General features: G+C 45.4%; 1 protein-coding gene across 6 annotated transcripts in view; it reads right to left on the bottom strand.

The window, feature by feature from the left end:
- The window catches only part of RUFY1 (RUN and FYVE domain containing 1), a 744,748-nt gene that overhangs the window by 523,451 nt on the left and 202,234 nt on the right, over positions 1–19,063 (bottom strand). For all 6 annotated transcript variants that reach the window (XM_030213172.1, XM_030213171.1, XM_030213174.1 and 3 more), the window contains one exon: positions 14,886–15,009. In XM_030213172.1, the coding sequence (XP_030069032.1) occupies positions 14,886–15,009 (124 nt within the window). The remainder of the gene's footprint in view (positions 1–14,885; positions 15,010–19,063) is intronic.

Genomic DNA, 19,063 nt, shown 5'->3' with positions numbered 1-19,063 from the left:
AACCAAGAGGTCATCAGCAAAAGCTGCCACCTTAAAGCAAGAGGGACCAATCCGAATAACTCGAATATCCGGGTTCGCAATAATATCCCTAAGGAGAGGATCTAACATCAACACAAAAAGAAGGGGCAAAAGCGGGCATCCCTGCCTGGTACCCCTGAATACAGGAAAAATCTGGGATTCTCTCCCATTAACCAACACCTGAGCCCTGGGTGCTGAGTACAGTGCTTTAATTACCAAAAGCACCCCGAAAAACCATAAGCTGTCAAAGAGGCAAAAATAAAATCCCAGTGCACCCGGTCAAAACCCTTTTCTGCATCAAAACTTATAAAGCAGGGATTGAAAGTCCATCTGCTTTCTGTATTCCAAGGTGGAGAGTATCTTCTAGATATTCTTAGCCACTGAACGACCCTTCACAAAACCCACTTGCGAGTCATGAAGAATATTAGGTAGAATGCGAGCCAACCTGTTAGCCATTATTTTTGCGAACAGTTTAGCTTCATAGTTCAAAAGGGAGATAGGGCAATAAGATTCAGGTAGCGTAGGGTCGCGGCCTGGCTTGGGCAGAACGATTTTATGTGCTATATCCAGGAATGGTGGCATGGCCTCCATTTCTATGATCTTATTAAAGAGATTAGTGAGTGGGGATATGGCCTCTTCCCCCATAAGTTTATAAAACTCCACTCAGAACCCGTCCGCCCCTGGAGCTTTCAGCAAGGGGCTACCTCATCCTCCTGTATTGGTGTGTTAAGGAAGTCTCTGTCGTCTTGCCCAACTGAAGGCAAGGTCAAATTATCCAAATATAATGAACTCAGGAGACCCACCTCCAAGGGCGAGGCATAGGTAATATTTGTAAAAAAAAAATGTCACTTATAGCTTCATCCGAGTGGATCCAGACCCCACCCCCCCCTTCGCCACAAAACATTAATATTTTTTTTTGAACATTTTTTATTGATGTTTCATCCATTTATACATAGCCAAATAGCTCCAATCACAATGGTACAAAGTGATAGCAAACAGTGGCTTGAATAAGTAATAAAATGCGATCAACAAGTTTTTTAGGTTTTCCTCCCTACCCCTCCTCCTCCCCCCCCCCCCCCCCGCTCCCCAAACCCAATTCCCCCTTCCCTCATCTCTTCCCACAGTATGTGAAATACATTCGCTTTCGTGGTCAGGGCTCAGAAGGTTCTCCCGACATTCAGACTGGTCTGCAGTCCCTTGTGGCCTTGGTCAGCTGCCAGGTATCACCTTTACAGACTCAGCAGTCGGTCACTGTGCCGAGAAGGGGCCCGTACTCTTGTGGCCCCCCCCCCAGCTATTCAAACCCTCCATTATCAATTATGTACTTCCTCATATGAGCCGATAGTCACAATAATGATTCCCCCCCCTGCTCCATCACACATATTTCCAGATTCTTATATTCCAACCTCTCTTCCAACCTCCCTCTCTCTAAACCCTACGTACCCTCCTTCCCGGTCCCCCATACTCCCCTCCCCCTCCCCTCCTCCTTACTCAACTGCTCATGAATTCTAAGGGTCTTAGAATCCCTCTCTTCCCCCTTACTTCCACCCATAAAGGAAAGAACATGCTGAATAGTCATTATTCCAGGATCAAACTATAATATATTGAGCAGTAGACTTCGTCCTCGTGGGCTAAGCCCCTGTATGTAGGGACTCCAAATTTGTAGGAACTGCTGCTTCTTTTTCGGGCGGCCTGTCGCCTCTCTAGCTTCCCAGTTAGCCACCTCATGTATCTGGTTTCTCCACTGCCAATATGCAGGTGGCTCTGGGGATGTCCATTTTTGCAATATAGTCTTGCGGGCTATCAAACAGACTTTACGGCACCAGAGCCTAGGACCTTTCGCCTGCGTTACAAACGCTGACTTTGTGTCCAGCACGTAGTGCTTCCATGTCCCATCTACCGGGGTCCGTACTGTCTGAACCAGGAACCGTTGGATCTGTCTCCAAAATGCACGGACTCCTGGACAATCCCAGAGGGCATGAAAGAGTGTGGGAGCCACGTGCTCGCATTTAACACATGTCGCATCCCCTGTGGGGTTCATGTGATCCCATTGTTGTCCTGAGATATAGGCCCTCATAATCACTCTGTATCCACTCTCTCTTAGCCGTTCATCTATGGTGAGTGTCGGAATGCGCCCCAGTGATGCCCTAACATCCCACCCCTCCAGGTTCCCCCCCGAATCTTGTGCCCATTTCTGTCTGATATATTCTAGGTTATTAGATGGGACCTTACTTGCCAGTGCTCGGTATATGACCGATACTGTCATTCCCATGGGTTCCAGGGCCTGAAAAAATGTTTGTATTTGGTTGCCCAATTTTGACCGTAATGCTGATTGGTTAAGGCTTAAAATGTAATGCTTGACTTTTGCGTACGCAAACCGGTCTCCCCATGTGTTTCCCAACTTAGCTTGCAGATCTTCAAATGTTGTGATACTCCCGTCTCGTCCTATCAAATGTTCCACCTTTGTGATTCCCTGTGCCTCCCACCTAAGAAAGGCCTGATTCGTATGGCCTGGTTCAAAATTTGGGTTCCCTCGGATTGCTAAGAGCTCCGAGGTATCCGGGGATCCCCCCATGGTTCCAACCATCTTCTTCCATGCCTTGCGCATGGGTTGTAAAAGATGACATCTCTTAAATGGGGCCGGGAGCTGTCCCTGTCTCAGGTGCAATAAGGTAATAGTATCATGGGGGGCAAAATATTCCCGTTCCAGCTCTAAGGGCATGAACACCTCAGATTGGCCCACCCAATCTCCTATATGTCTGAGCAGGCAAGCTTGGTTATATAGGGCTATGTCTGGCATTCCTAAATCCCCCTCTGTTCCAGCCTCCTATCATCATTTTAGCCTGTATTTGAGGTTTCTTTTTCGCCCAGCAGAACCGACTCCACACCGAATTGATGCTCAGTAAGTCTCTGCGGGTCAAACAGAGGGGAAGTGTCTGCAAAAGATACAACCATTTTGGGAAGATTACCATGCGGATTAGGTTTATCCTACCGTTCAGGGACAACGGGAGACCCTCCCACTTGTCTAACTGACGTCGTGTTCTGTCTAGCAGGATGTTTACATTTAAAGTGTGCATCTTCTCTAAATCCATTGGCAACTGGATTCCTAAGTATTTAAACGATCCCAGTGCCCAACTCAGAGGAAACCCCCGACCCCATAAGGCTTTGACTGCCTCGGAGAAGGCTAGTGCCTCAGATTTAGTTAGGTTCAAACATAGGCCTGCAAACTCTCCGTATTCTTTCAAAAGTTCCATTAACGACATAAACGATGTCTTGGGGTCTGTGAGCAGCACTAAAAGATCGTCTGCAGGGACTTCCGGTGGGGGCATGGAGCTGTGAGGACGTGAGGAAGGGTAGCTCCGGGGCGCCAGCATAAATCAGCATTAGTAGCAGCTTAACCTCATTGAAAACGAACCGCAGACCTTGAAGGGAGCAAACCGCGAACATTTACTGAACAACGCGGAGCTCAAAAAGTACTGGATGGCAACAAAAACAGCTCGGAAAGAGCTCAAAGAAAAGACTCACGCCGCAGACAAAATGGCGGACAAAACCGCGCCGGCGTCGCCACCGCTTAGCTCACAATGGGCAACTGAAATTACCGAGGAGGTAAAGGCGGCGGTGGAGCAGGCGGTGGGAGTCAAACTACAGCTTATTTTAGACAAGCTTGAAGGACTGACCGAGAGAAACACACAGCTGATTAACGAGCTGCAGGCGGTCCAGCAGCGAGTTGGGCAGGCGGAGGAGGACATAATAAAAGTCTCGGAGGAGCAGCCAAGAATTCGCACGCGCCTCGCGGAGGTGGAGGCGAAGCTCGATGACCTCGAGAATCGCTCAAGGAGGAATAATCTTCGCCTCGTGGGGCTGCCTGAAGCGTTACCTGAGAGGAATTTAAGTACATTTAATGGCTGCCAGAAGCGCTGGGAAATGAGGAGATGGTGGCAGCTCTGAGAGTTGAAAGAGCGCACAGGCTTGGTCAGAGGAGAGATGAAGCAGGTCGACCCAGAGTGGTAATATTCAAGATCTTAAATTATGCCCACAAAATGCTTATTCTCCAAGAGCTGCGTAAGGGGAAGCACCTTGAATATAAAGGCAAAAAAATATTGTGCTTTCAGGACTACTCCACAGCAGTGTCTGCGGCAAGAAAAAGTTTTGCGCCATTGTGTACGAAGTTGTTTGGGCTCAAATACAGATTTAGCCTCCTGTACCCGGCCAAGCTCAAATTGATGGAAAATGGACAGGCGGTGTATTTTGAGAAGGTGGAGGAGGCGAACACATATGTGGAGAGGATGCTTGCCACGGGCCGTGAAGGATGAGAGCTCAGAGGCACTGGAATCAAGGGAGCAAACCCCACAGAGCAATATTGGTGGGCTCAGAGACTAATGTTTCGCACTGTTGGATTACAAGTTAATGGACATAGCGGAGACAAATTGGAACTGAGAGTGGAGAGCCTTGAGGGCATACTGAAGGAATTTTCCAAAGAGGTTTTGAGTTGCTGTTTGGTTATTGTGAGTTTACAGCAGGACCAGTTGTCGGCTGGAGCAGGGATCACAGGGCGCAGAATCCAGACAAGTCAAGAGGTTCATCCGGGACGAATAAAGAGCTCTGGCAAACGGCAGGAATAAAGAATGGACCTTTTTTCTGGACTTTATTTTTCATCTAGAGGTCTGGTGAGAAAAGGGGGGTGGGAAGAATAATAGGGTTTGGATAGCCGAGGGTTTTTAGAGGCGCCCTAGCCTCGGTACAGAAGGAAGTTATGCTTAGTGGCATGAGGGGATGGAAAGTGGGAATGGAAGGGGGGCTGGAGGGGGTGGGATGGGGGGGAGGGAGAGGGAGGAGGGAGGGGAAATTCCTGTATGGCTGTTGTGGCATGGTGAGAATGAGGAAGATCCGGGGGGTAGGCCGAATAAGGCTGAAGAGGGACTTATATCGGGCTGAGAGGGTGGAGGCTGGGACACTCTCTCGGAATATATTGCAGGGAAACAGACAGGCAGTGGAGTGGTGCAATACAGAAAGAGAGGTGACATGACAACCTTGCAGATAATAACATGGAATGTGGGGGGTATATCCTCTCCGATCAAGAGACAAAAAAATACTAAAAACACTGAATGATAAGAAAGTGTCCATAGTATTTTTGCAAGAAACGCACCTCACCCGGGAAGAACATAAAAAGCTGAAAGCCTGGTGGGTGGGGGAAGTGTACGAAGCAGCAGCAGTCAAAAAAAAGGGAGGAGTAGTGATCCTAATTAGGAAAAACATTAATGTGGAGGTCAAAAGAGTGGTGGCAGATCCAGGGGGGAGGTACGTCCTCGCATCAGTGGTGGTGGAACACCAGCCATTAGTGTTGTGTAATATATATGCTCCAAACAATTATGATAAGCAGTTTGTAATGCAGCTTATTCGCAAGATTCATGCAATGGGTGAAATACTACTGGTGGTGGGAGGGGACTTGAATGATGTAATGGACCCAATATGGGATAGATCTAAACCGACAGGGAAGGAACTGAATAGACGGGAAAGGGGCACTACGAGGGTATGTGATGCATTAGAGTTGGTAGATGTCTGGAGATTGTTACATCCGATAGATAAGGACTTTACACACCTCTCCAGAGCTCATCATACACTGTCTAGAATAGATTACATAATGCTTTCAAGGGAGCTTATCACCAAAGTGGAGGAAGCTCAGATAGGCCCAATCATGGTCTCTGATCATGCTTGGGTGAGAATGCAGATCCGGTTGGGAGGAGGGAGATCCGCACTGGGAACTTGGCGCTTTCCCGCATATCTGTATTGGGATGCTCAATTTGGGCCTTTCCTGGTGGAGAGATGGAGGGAATATAGTGCTCACAATGAACAGCATAGGTCAGATCCAGTCCTCTTTTGGGAGACGGCTAAGGTAGTCCTCAGGGGGGACATCATCTCTTATCTGGCCTTCAAAAAGAGAGCACGGAATAGGGAGGTGCATAGATTGGAGAAGCAGGTGGTGGCATTGAGAAAGAAGTACGGAAAGGGTCATGATCTGGGTGTGAGAAGGCAACTGCTAGAGACACAACAGGCCTTAAATGAACTTCTACAGGAGAAGACTCAGAAAGCAAACATATATTATAAGTATCAGCTCTATAGGTTTGCCAACAAAAGTGGGAGGTTTTTGGCTCGACTCGCCTCTCAGAGGCTTAGTGCTAAGAAAATCCTCACAATGGAGGATAGTGCAGGAATACGGGTAAATACAGATGAAGGCATAGTGGCCATTCTAAGGGATTTCTTTGGCAGGCTATATACAAAACAAGAAGATTTAGTACACCCCAGTGGGACGTACCTACATAGTATGGACCTACCGAAGGTAACTACGGAAGAAGCAGAGGTGCTGAACGCACCCATTATTGAGGAGGAAGTAGAATTAGTGATTAAGGGGAGTAAACTAGGGAAGGCTCCGGAGCCGGATGACTGGAGAAGTGAAATTTTCAAAATATTGAATGCTGAGGTGAGCCCATTGCTCGCGGCAGTATTTAATGCAGCCATTCAACAGGGGCAGTTGCCACGGCATCTGAATAGGGCACAAATCAGCGTGCTGCCCAAGGCAGGTAAACCAGCAGATAGACCAGACTCGTATAGACCAATTTCACTAATAAATGTGGAGTTAAAACTCCTGGCAAAGATTTTAGCAAATCGATTAGCGAGGTGTAGGGGGGTGGAGAACACTTAGGAATGAGCATGGGGTTAGGGAAGCGGGCGGGAAGGGTGGGGAAGGAATCTAGGAAATAAAGAAAAAGCAAATCATATGGGACATGTAACTGTTTTGGATAGATGTTATAAACATTGATTGTAACATAGCAAGCTGGGATCAGCAAATAGAAAATTGTGTATGTTGTACATGTTTTTAGTGTAATTGCAGTTTCAATAAAAATGATTTAAACATAAAGATCGTCTGCAAAGGCCGCTATTTTAAACTCGTCCTGTCCTATGTGCATGCCACATATCGTTGGGCTGGCCACGATGTCTCGAATCAGGGGGTCAAGTGTGAGGACAAACAGTAGTGGGGACAGCGGGCAACCTTGGCGAGTCCCCCGCTGTATAGGAAACTCCTTCGATTCCATCCCATTGACCCGTACTTGCGCCTTGGGATTGTAATAAAGTGCCCGGACGGCTGATAAAAACCGCCCATCAAACCCATATTTTTGTAGCGTGGAAAATATGAATGTCCAGTGCACCCTGTCGAACGCCTTTTCGGCATCAAAACTTATCAGAAGGGCACTAGTACCCTCACATTTCCTCCTCTCCAAGGCTCCTATAATTTTTCGTAGATTTTTGGCTATTACCCTGCCTTCTACAAATCCGGTTTGGGCTTCATGTATTAAGTTCAGTAGGATCGTTTTCATACGATTGCCCATTATTTTTGCAAGCAATTTGATTTCCACGTTCAACAGGGAGATCAGACGGTAAGACCCCACGCACTGGGGGTCCCTACCCGGTTTTGGTATCACCACTATATGTGCTAGAGACAAGCCTTCCGGGAGTTGTTCTGAGTCTACTATTTTGTTAAAATAATTGGTCAACGTCGGGGCTATATGTTCTCCCAGTATCTTATAAAACTCTATACGAAAACCGTCCGAGCCAGGCGCCTTAAGTAGTGTCCCCTGTTTTATTCCCAGTTCTACCTCCTCTACCATAATTGGGCGATTTAGTTTATCTTTGTCCCGTTGACTAATAGCTGGGAGCTCCAAATTATCCAAATACATGGAGTCCGGCATTCCCTGTTCCCCTGGTGTCTCATATAGTCTACTGTAGTATTTGGTGAAAGCTTCACAAATCTGGTCCGCAGTGTGTTCCAGTCTCCCTTGCTCTCCTCTCACCTGAAGAACCAGTTTCTTATTTCCTTTCGGATTAGCTAACCGGGCCATCATGCGCCCTGCCTTGTTCCCAAATCTGTGCAGTTGGAATTTGTAATAGGCCTGGGATTTCGAGGCCCGTTGGTGCAACAACATGTTTAGCGCGGACTGGGATTCTAAAAGGTGAATGCGGTGATTCTCCGTCCGCGTCCGGCCATAGGCCTGTCGGGCTTTACATACTAGTTTGCTTAACCTTAAAATTTCGCGGTTGCGGGCGGTTTTTGTGTGGTGATAGTAGCTAATTATTTCTCCGCGTAACACTGCCTTCGCCATGTCCCAAAATAACAATGGGTTCTCTTGGTGCTGGCGGTTTAATGATGCATAATCCTCCCAATGTTCCTTTAGTTTTGTTTTAAATGTCTCGTCCCCGGCCAGAGCTAACGGGAATTGTCAAGGGCTTCTTGTATGTTTTTTCCCTCCCATTTCCCATTCAAGGCACACCCAAGCGTGGTCCGAAATGGTGTACGGTCCTATACTCGCATCCTTTACATTGCCAAACAAAGACTCCGAGAGGAGTATATAATCTATTCTTGCTTGGGAGGCATGTGCCCGGGCGTGGTGAGTGTACTCCCGCTCCGTGGGGTGTAACACCCTCCACACATCTATTAATTCTAACATCTTACCTAATCTTTTCAGGCCCTTGGTGGACGCCGCTGAATCCTTTCTTTGACCTTGCGAGCTGTCTACCGAGGCATCCCAAACCATGTTGAATCCCCCCCCCCCCCCACCCCACCAGAACTGGTGCTCCCTGATATGAGAGTAGGGACTGTAGCACTTGAGTGTAAAATTGTTTATCATATTGGTTGGGGGCATATAGGTTGCATATTAACAACTTCTGACCCATGATCTCCAGTTCCACTAGTACATACCGGCCCCCAGTGTGTACCCTAAGAGGACGAACCACCGCTGCTACCCCCTTACAGATTAACACCGCAACCCCCCCCCCCCCCCTTTTTCCCCTGTGCTCCCGCTGAGACGCATTCCTCTACCCACCATGTTCTAAGTTTTGTATGTTCCTCCTGGCTAAGATGTGCTTCCTGCAGCAGTGCTATGTCTATTTTGTTTCTCTGCAGATGCTGTAGGATTTTTGTTCTTTTTACTGGTGAGTTAATCCCACCCACATTCCAAGTGACGAGCCTAACCATGGTCTATTGTGTCTCCCATGATCTGTTGTGGTCTGTCTAGCTCTATTTTTCCCCCCCGGGAGGGGCACCCCAGCCTATACCCTCCCAGGTCTGCAAGCCCTTTACAGTCATGTTCTTTCCTTTTGGTCTTTGCCTTTCCCATCTCAGTGATTGACCCTGTTCCATGCATCTGATTAGTTGACTGCCCGTCATCCTCTCTCCTTCCCTCCCTACTACCCCCCCACTCCACCCTCCCCCCTTCCCAATAACCCAGTTCACACGCTCCCCTGAAGGGAACTTGCCACGTTTAACACCTCCCGGTTTCTCCCCCCTCTTAGTCCCATCAAAACAGGATCCGAAACCCTCCCCCTGCCATGTCCGCCATACACGTTATTTCTGCAGATGTTCAGTCACACTCTTATCTTATATATGCACAGCCCCTCAAACAAAACTGCATTAGGTTAACATAACATCATGCATCTTAGGGTCGTGGGGGTGCTATAAATCTCCTTATCTTGCTAGATGCAGTAAATTTAAATTCTCAGAAATTATCATAGTTCGTCCAATGAGTCCCAGTGCTCTGCCCGAGCCATGCATCTCACCGGTCTCCGAGCATCCATCCGCTGCCTGCTCTTGGGGCCTCTGTATTCTGTGTTCCATCCACCCCCCCCCCTCTCCCTCCTCAGCCTGGTAGGCCGATGCCGGGACATGCCCCGGCAGCCGGGACATGCCCAAGGCATCACCCTATGATATTCTGTTATAGTTATATGGTTCTATGTAGTCTTTCGCTACAGGGATTCCCCATCTGCTCGCCCCTCAGGCACCACATGGGAAATAGGCTATTGTCTCAAGTCATAATGTCCGTGAACCCACATGTGGCATCATTAAACTATAATACAACAGATTTGGTAACTTAACTTTCCAAACTTGAAACAGCAACCGTCTCATGCCTCCTGGACCTCGTCTGGCTTGGCTAAACAGCCTTATTTTCAGTTTGTGTTGGTTTTTATTAGAGACATTCTCCCCATCTGCTCAGGTCTGCGTAGCGGTGCTTGGTCCCTCCGTGCCGCTGCTCTCCAGTTGCCGTAGGAATCCGGTCGCCTCCTCGGCCGATTCAAACACCTTTGTTGTTCCATTATGTGCGACTTTCAGTACAGCCGGATAGATCAGCGCAAAGCGTATTTTCATATTATACAGTTGGGTACATATCGGAGTGAAAGTCCGTCTCTTCTCTGCTACTCCGGCGGAGTAATCTTGGAAGCAGAGGATCCTCTTCTGCTCATATAACAAGGTGTTTTCTTTCCTAGATGCCTGTAGGATCCTCTGCTTGTGGGCGAAGTTTAGTACCCACAAGATGATCACTCGTGGTCTGGTGGCCGTATCTTAGCGGGAACCAAGGCGGTGAGCTCTTTCAATCCGCAGCGGCCCCATCTCCATCGGGAAATTCACTCTTGCTGTAAGCCATCGTTCCAGGACAGAGACCAGACCTCCGACACGCAGCCCTCCATCTCACTCGTGCGTGTCTGAAAGGCCATGCATTCATGAGCCAGATCCTCCATGCGCGCATGGAGTTTTTCAAGTTTAGTGTCGATCGGGGTAAGCCGCCTTTCTAACAAGTCTTCAAGGACTGTGGTCATTTCTGCCGTGATCTCGCTTACCCATGTGGAGGAGACAGTAGCGCCGGCGGGTCCCGGCGAGGCCGCCATTTTGTAGTCCACCGGTTTTTGTTGTAAGCGATCTTTAGCAGCCGATTTCATAGCCTTAGCCACCTGCTGGTTCTGCAGTCAGACGTCGGAGCTTCTGGTAAGCTTCCCACACCCTGCAACACCGCAGGTTTGAGGGTCCAGTCAGTCTGAATCTCGTGGGGGGAAAAATCGGGGCCGGAGAGCGCTCTACCTGCGACCGCTCGCCAGCATAGCGTCACGTTTCCCTAAAACATTAATATTTTTTGAGGACCCCCTTTGGGACGAATCAATCAGGCCATCAACCTCCCTGCTTTATTATCATGACGGTATAACATATACTGATAGTACAGCTGCGATTGAAACACCCTTTGATAAAGAAGAGTATTCAATTGTACTTGCAGGTCTAGAACTTGCTGGCGATGTTCCCTCGTACGGGATTGTTCCCTCGTACGGGAGGTCCCCCACCACCACCTGGCTCTACACAGTTTCAAGTTCAGGTGCAATATTTCTCTGTCTCTCGCCACTCTCAAACTGTGAGAGTAGCTTATAATTTCTCCCCGCAGAACTGTCTTTGCAGCTTCCCAATACAACATCGGGTCTGCCTCGTGGATCGCATTGTGGGCCTTATAGGACTGCAAACATGTTAAAAGACATTCCTGAAAAACAGGATCTTTACACAATTCCAGTGGAAATATCCAGTGACCCCCACGAGGCAAAATTACCTCCCAGGGAACACCCCATCCACACCCATGCATGGTCCGATATAACGTATGGGCCTATTTCCACCCTCTCCACCCTGCTAAACTCTCCCCTGGAAATTAAAAGATAATGTATTCGTGCCTGGATGGAATGCGTCTGTGAGAGATGTGTACAGTGCCTATCTACAGGGTGCAGTTTCCTCCATACAATCGACAAGTTCCAACAATCGGCTCAATTGAATCAGCCCCTTATTAGTGTGATATGACATAGCTGCTCCCGGTGAGGATTTATCTACCCTAAGGTCCCATATGGCAGTGAAATCTCCCCCCACCACCAAAGATCGATGCTTATACTGCAACAGGACATTAATTACTGACTTATAGAAATGTTTTATCATATTGGTTCGGGGCATATAAATTGCAAATGAGATAGGTGTGGTGTTTTATGACCACTTCCACCAAAACATAACGACCATTTGGATCCTCTGCTAAAGATTGTACCTTGTCCACTACTCCCTTCCGAACCAGTATAGTCACCCCTCCTCTCTTCCCCTGAGATACCGCTGCCATGTAATCCCCCACCTACCAAGATTTAAGCATCTTGCAACAGAGCAATGTCAATTTTGTGTCTTTGTAAATGGTGTAGAATTTTTGACCTTTTTATGGGTGAGTTTATTCCCCTCACATTCCACGACACCAAGTTCACCATAAATGCATTACAGACATGACTCTCTTGTAAACTGATACTAATCTCAGTAGAGCCATTGTAGGTGACTAAGCGTGGCGGGATACATCAGAGCAAACTTTATTTTTAAACCAAATAGCTTTGAGCACACAGGAGCAAAAGCTCTATGATGTGTCGCCACCCCCACCGAGTAATCTTGAAAACACAGGATCTTTGTGTTTCCATATGATAATGTTTTCCCTGTGCACAGCACCTGTAGAACCGCCTGCTTGTGCTGAAAGTTCAGAATCTGAAAAATCACTACTCTTGGTTTTGACTGTGAATTTTGTCGTGGCCCGATCCTGTGCACTCGTTTCACCCGCAGGGGTCTGCGGCCGTCTATGAGTTGCAACTCTTTAGGAAGCAATTTTTTCAAAAAGCCAACTAAGTCTCTGTCCATTATAGTTTCAGGTAAGACGCAAGTTATTCCTGCACAACCTGTTTTCAAGATCTTCTACTTTAGCTTCCAGTGCAGTATATTTTTGTGCACTGAATCTTTTATCTTTTCAACCGAGGTGACCCGATCTTCCACAGAACTAGTGCACTGTTGAAAAGTCACACACTCCTTAGAGAGCTCCATTAGCTGTGTTTGCAAACGTTCTAATTTGGAGTCCAGTGGAGTGAAACGCCATTCTAATAGCTACTCCATCACTGCGGACATCTCTGTAGTGATTCTGTCACCCATGCCGAGGAGTCCATGGAGCCTGCCGGCTCGGGGGCACCGCCATCTTGTCCTCCAAGAGTTTCCCCCTGGATCTATCTTTATGCGCTGATCTCGCTGCCATCGACAAAATTTCGACTAGCCAAGTAAACTGTAACACTTACTAACACCACCTTAAGCAGATTTAAACTTTACGAGGTTTAAGTTCCAAAAAAAGACACCAGGAAGACTGCCAGGGGCCCAGAGGAGCTCAGCCTAGCGACTGTCCTCCAGCATGGTGTCACGTGACCTACCTAGTTTCACATTTAAAAGAGAAATAGGTCTGTAAGAAGAGGGTTGTGTAGGATCTTTCCCTAGCTTCAATAATAAAATAATCTGTGCCAATTGTAAAGGCCAGGGCAAATCCCCATCCACTACAAACTGCGTAAATAAAGATTGCAATGTGGGAACAATGGAGGGAGATAGGATTTTATAAAATTCTGCCCTAAAGCCATCTGGGCCTGGTGCCTTATACAAGGCACTTTGTTGAATTGCTAGGGCCACCTCTTCCTCAGTTATAGGAGCATCAAGTTTATGTTTAGAATCTTCGGTGAGCTGTTGTAAATCTAGACTATCTAAATACATTTCTACTTCCAATTCCCCACCCAAAGGACGCGCGTAAAGGTGTTGATAATATTTCTGAAAAACAGTTGCTAACTCACGATCAGTTCTCACCAATACTCCATCGCCTCGATCCACCTGGGAAATATTAGAGGCGGTTCTAGACTGCTTAACTAATTTTGCCAAAAGTTTCCCAGATTCGTTACTATGACAATGTAGTTGATACCTATAATATTGCACTGATGTCATCGCTCTTACATGAAAAAGTTCACCTAGAGAAGTCTGAAGTGCCAGTAACATACTGTGATGGCGTGGAGAGGGATGTACACCATATTGAATATGTGCTTTAATCAGCTGTTTCTCGAGCCATAAAATCTCCCAATCACGTGTTCACAGTTTAAAAGAAGTGTAAGCCAAGATTTCTCCTCAGAGAACCACCTTGGCGGCTTCCCAAAAAAGCACAGGTGTATGCACATGGCCTGCATTATTGACCTGATAATCAGACCATTTACTCAATATGTAGTCGCGAAACTCATAATCCCAATAAAGGTGTGGAGGAAACCGCCAATGTTTCATGTCTCCTGAAAATACAAGAGTGAGAGCGCACCACAACAGTGCATGGTCAGACACACCATACGGACCAATCCCTGTGTCAAGGATTGAAGAGAAAAGCCCTGTGGAGATAAGCCAGTAGTAAATTCTAGATTGAAACCCATGAGCCCTAAACAAATGTGTGTAATCTCGCTCCATAGGGTGTAATGTCCTCCAGATGTCCAAAAGATCCAAAGTGGAACAAAGCAATGGAATACCTTTAGTAGGGCTCCCAACTTCCCGCAAGGAGCCCTGAGATATATCCAAGGTTGGGTGATGTACCATATTAAAATCTCCTCCCATAAGAATAGGAATATCTGGCAACCCAAGCACCTTGTGATTAACTGTCTTAATACACATTAGGGTATTAAATATTACACAGGAGCAAGAGTCATTTATTAATTGTGACTTTAACGAAGAGAAATCTTCCCAAATCTGACGCACTTCAACATCTAGGCCTCTCCGGAAAAGAATCAAGAGTCCTGCTTTGTGATTCAGAGCCACAGCCTCTACCAGTCTCCAACCCACCACCTCTTGATCTTCAAATGCTCTATTGTATGTGTCTCTTGCAAAAATACCAGACCTGCTCTCTGACAATTTCAAGGCCTGCAGGATTTTTTGTCTCTTAATGGGAGAAGTTACCCCATTAACATTCCATGATATTATTACCTTAATCGATGACACAATAGATGAGAATAGTACTACAACCAAAAGTCCAATGTGATTCAAAAGGTCGCGGGACTGTACCAGCAGTGTCATTGAACATCTAACAATAACCAATGGCAATTAAGGTTTCAATGGTAAAGAAGTTGTAATTTCTTGTTCTGCAACAGTCATTTCATCATCCTTATTCATTACCTTTTCTCCTACTACATTTTAAAGAAAATAAATCCAAATTTACCTGAGAATCCAGATCTTCTCCCTTCAAGCAAAGATTTGCATCAATAACATTGAGTGACACCAGCATACCAACAAGTACTGCTCCTTCTTCTACCATCATCAACGCTTCTGGCTCATAGAACTCACTATAAATAAATATAAACAGAGAACTGGATGGTAATAATCATTTTTCAACTAAGTACGGTTACGTTTTTATAAAGCCAACACAAATTCAAACACACTATCATGAAACATACAAGTTTTAATAAAATAGATTATTATACAGTGTTGCCCATCCTGTGGAAACATAAATAACTTAAAATAACAAGAACCATTGTCTGTGTTATAGTTACAAAGAGCTTTCTACTTACTCACGAAGTGAAGTTACTTAACTTGTAACAGACTTTTTCCCTGAGGACAACAGGATATATTAGCATGAAGGCACCAGTTTGAATATGCTTTTCCAGAGACCAGAAAAGCCTAGAATGCTTTCAGGGCATAAGTACTCCTGCCTACGTGCTGGTTGCTGCGTCTCCACAGCCTGGTGTATAGCTGCAGAACCGGCATTATACAGCTTCAACCCAAATATGTCTGTACGTTATACACACTGAATTAAGTGACACACCTAAGTGTTCAAAACTGCAAAGAGCATTTAAAACGTGGAGGAAAAGACTTCAGCCTTGTCTGTGTCTGTTACATAATCTTCTTTAGGCAACAGGGTATACCATCATTAGTCCAAAAAGTTCCACTTTTCAACTTTTTTCTTATATAATTTTTATGTTCTCTTCTTATAAATTCCCTAATTTCAAACATATATCAATTTATTTAGCATTTTTACTATGAGAGCAGTGACCTAGCTTTAAAATGGCAGTGCTCTACGGAGTGTCTCAGTTTCACATCTACTGCAACAGGAACAAAAATGGATTCACAGGTTAAATTCCGCACAACATTAGGTCTCAATATAAATGTTGAATGGAACATCTATTTTGGAAAGATAATCAAAGGTTCTAGTCATGTTCAGTTCCCTTGAAGAATTTTTTTCTAACAAGAGGATTTAAAAAAAAAAAAAGATTGCTTAGCTAAGACCGAAAAATTATCTATTGGTTAATTTGTGACGGCATCTTAGCTAAAGGATGGTACCATTTTGAAAAAGCATAGCAGTAGAGAGTGGTGATATTCAAGGAAATAAGCCCTGCAAATTTTTAGTTATGCCTCAAGGTGATTTATTTTTTTGCTACACTGATGCTGGAGTAATAGTGGTTCCTGAAGAAGTGGCACCGTGAAACGGAGGCATTAAGCCAAGTCACTTCTCTCACAGTAACAAATGCTAAATAAATTGATATATGTTTGAAATTCTGGAATTTATAAGAAGAAAAAAAGTTGAAAATAGGATGGTAGAGGTTTTTGGACTGAAATCTTTTCCTTCATGTTTTAAACGCTCCTTAGCAGTTTTCAACACTAAAGTGCGTCACTTAATTCAGTTTGTATAACGTACAGACTTATACTTGGGTTGGTTATGTCACAAATTTAAAGTCTGAAAGCCTACTTGTTTTAAGTGGTTTTGTTATGCAGCTTCAACCATACGGAAGAAGTGAGAAGGATTGTGTGCTGCTTATTTATCCCTATTAAGGGTATCTGACTTCACTTTCTCCATGCACAAGGATATTATCAGCCAAAGGCAATTCCCAAGTTCAGGGTGCAATTACAGGTAGTATTATGAATGTTGATGAAAAGCCCTTGCAAACTGGATGCTGAGGCTGTGATAAATTGAAGCAAGTTACACAGATAAGATCTGAAAGACTTGACAATATAATATAGGTGTCTTCTATTCCACAACTTGCTAAACAGTTTAGTGCAGATTATAAAAAAGGATTTAATAGGAAAGAGAACAGAGATTTTTGATAATGGAAATATATACTGCCTTTCTGTACTTTTTGCAACTACAGTCAAAGCAGTTTATATATAGTATATACAGGTACTTATTTGTACCTGGGGCAATGGAGTAAGGTTAAGTGACTTGCCCAGAGTCACAAGGAGCTGCAGTGGGAATCAAACCCAGTTCCCCAGGATCAAAGTCCACTGCACTAACCACTAGGCTACTCCTCCACCTATTACAATAATAAACATTTTTTAAAAAGGTCAAAATTTTTCCAGAATTTTCTAAACAAGTCTTTAATAATTTCCAGAATCTTAAATAAGAAGATTCCTCTCTCATCAATGGTAAGGAATTCCAGGATTTAAAGCCCCTTTAAAATTTACACTCCAGCCCATCCCTATCTATTCAGTCATGATCAGGGCATAGACTGTTTTGTTTCCCAATTTCCGTCATCGCCACCTAATCTCCGCTAAGATTCCAGGGAACCATTCCTTCTAAACAGGATTCCTTTTTGTTTAGCCCACGCATGTTTGAATTCCATTACCGTTTTCATCTCCACCACCTCCGACGGGAGGGCATTCCACATGTTCACCACCCTCTCCATGAAAAATTACTTCCTGATATTAGTCCTGAGTCTGCCCCCCTTCAACCTCAATTCATGTCCTCTAGTTCTATCGCCTTCCCGTCTCCGAAAAAGGTTCATTTGCGGATTAACACCTTTTAAATATTTGAACGTCTGTATCATATCACCCCTGTTTCTCCTTTCCTCCAAGGTATACATGTTCAGGTCGGCAAGTCTCTCCTCTTACGGTTTGCGACTCAAATCCCATACCATTTTTGTAGCTTTTCTTTGCAGCACTTTCAGTCTTTTTACATCTTTAACAAGGTATGGCCTCCAAAATTGAACACAATACTCCAAGTGGGGCCTCACCAAAGTCTTGTAGAGGGGCATCAACACCTCCTTTCTTCTGCTGGTTATACCCCTCTCTCTGCAGCCTAGCATCCTTCTGGCCACGGCCGTCGCCTTGTCGCATTGTTTCTTCACCTTTAGATCCTCAGACACCAACATCTCAAGGTCTCTTCTCCTGAGTCGAGCTTACCAATATCTCCCCTCCTATCCGGTATCTCTCTTTTGGGTTTCTGCACTCCAAGTGCATCACTCTACACTTCTTGGCATTAAATTTTAACTAGTGATTCACTTCCTGGGGTACAATTCTCCGTTCGGCTTTTATTTTTATTGTTAGATATTACATGGAAAACCTCTAGCACTAGAAGGTTTTTTAGGTATAATATCAAGTATGGTATAGAGGCATTACATTTTAACTGCCAGAACCTCAACCATTTTTCTAAGTTTCGAAGATCCCGTCTCATCATTTCTACTCCCTCCAGGGTATCCACTCTATTGGCTATTTTCGTGTCATCCGCAAAAAGGCACACCTTTCCTTCCAACCCTTCAGCAATATCTCTCACAAATATATTAAACAGAATAGGTCTCAGCACCAAACCCTGAGGCACTCCACTGCTCACCTTTCATTCCTCCGAGCAGATTCCATTTACCACCACCCTCTGCCACCTGTCGGTCAACCAGTTTCTTATCTAGCTCACCATTTTCGTCCTAAGTTCAACCCTTTCAGCTTATTCACGAGTCTTCTGTGGGGGACTGTATCAAAGGCTTTGCTGAAATCCAAGTAGATTACATCTAGCGCATGTCCTTCATCCAGTTCTTTGGTCACCCAGTCAAAGAAGTCAATAAGATTCATTTGGAAGGAACTTTCCTTTGGTAAAGCCATGTTACCTTGGGTCCTGTAACCCGTCAGCTTCTAAAAAGTTAAGTATCCTTTGTTTCAGCAGCGACTCCATTATTTTTGCTCCCACCGACATGAGACTTACCGGTCTGTAGTTTCCCACTTCTTCCCTATCTCCACTTTTGTGAAGAGGGACCACATCCGCTCGTCTCCAATCCCGTGGAACCTCTCTGTCTGTAAAGATCTATTACATAAATCTTTAAGAGGTCCCTCCAGGACCTTTCTGAGCTCCTTCAGTATCCTGGGATGTATCCCATCCGACCCCATAGCTTTGTCCACCTTCAGATTCTCAAGCTGTTTAAAAACTCTTTCTTCCGTAAACAGCACAGTATCCACTCCATTCCCAGACGTTCCCTTGGCAGCCGACCACGATCCTTCTCCAGAATTTTCCTCTGTGAACACCGAAGAGAAATAATTGTTCAGCACGTTCACTTTATCTTCATCACTCTCCACATAGCCATTCTCATTATCTTTCAGTCTCACATTCCATTCCTATCTTGCTCCTTTCTCCAATATATC

This window comes from Microcaecilia unicolor, chromosome 8 (assembly GCF_901765095.1).
Source record: "Microcaecilia unicolor chromosome 8, aMicUni1.1, whole genome shotgun sequence".
Lineage (NCBI taxonomy): Eukaryota > Metazoa > Chordata > Amphibia > Gymnophiona > Siphonopidae > Microcaecilia > Microcaecilia unicolor.
Note: the sequence above shows the minus strand (reverse complement) of the source record. Positions and strands in the feature narration are given on the sequence as shown.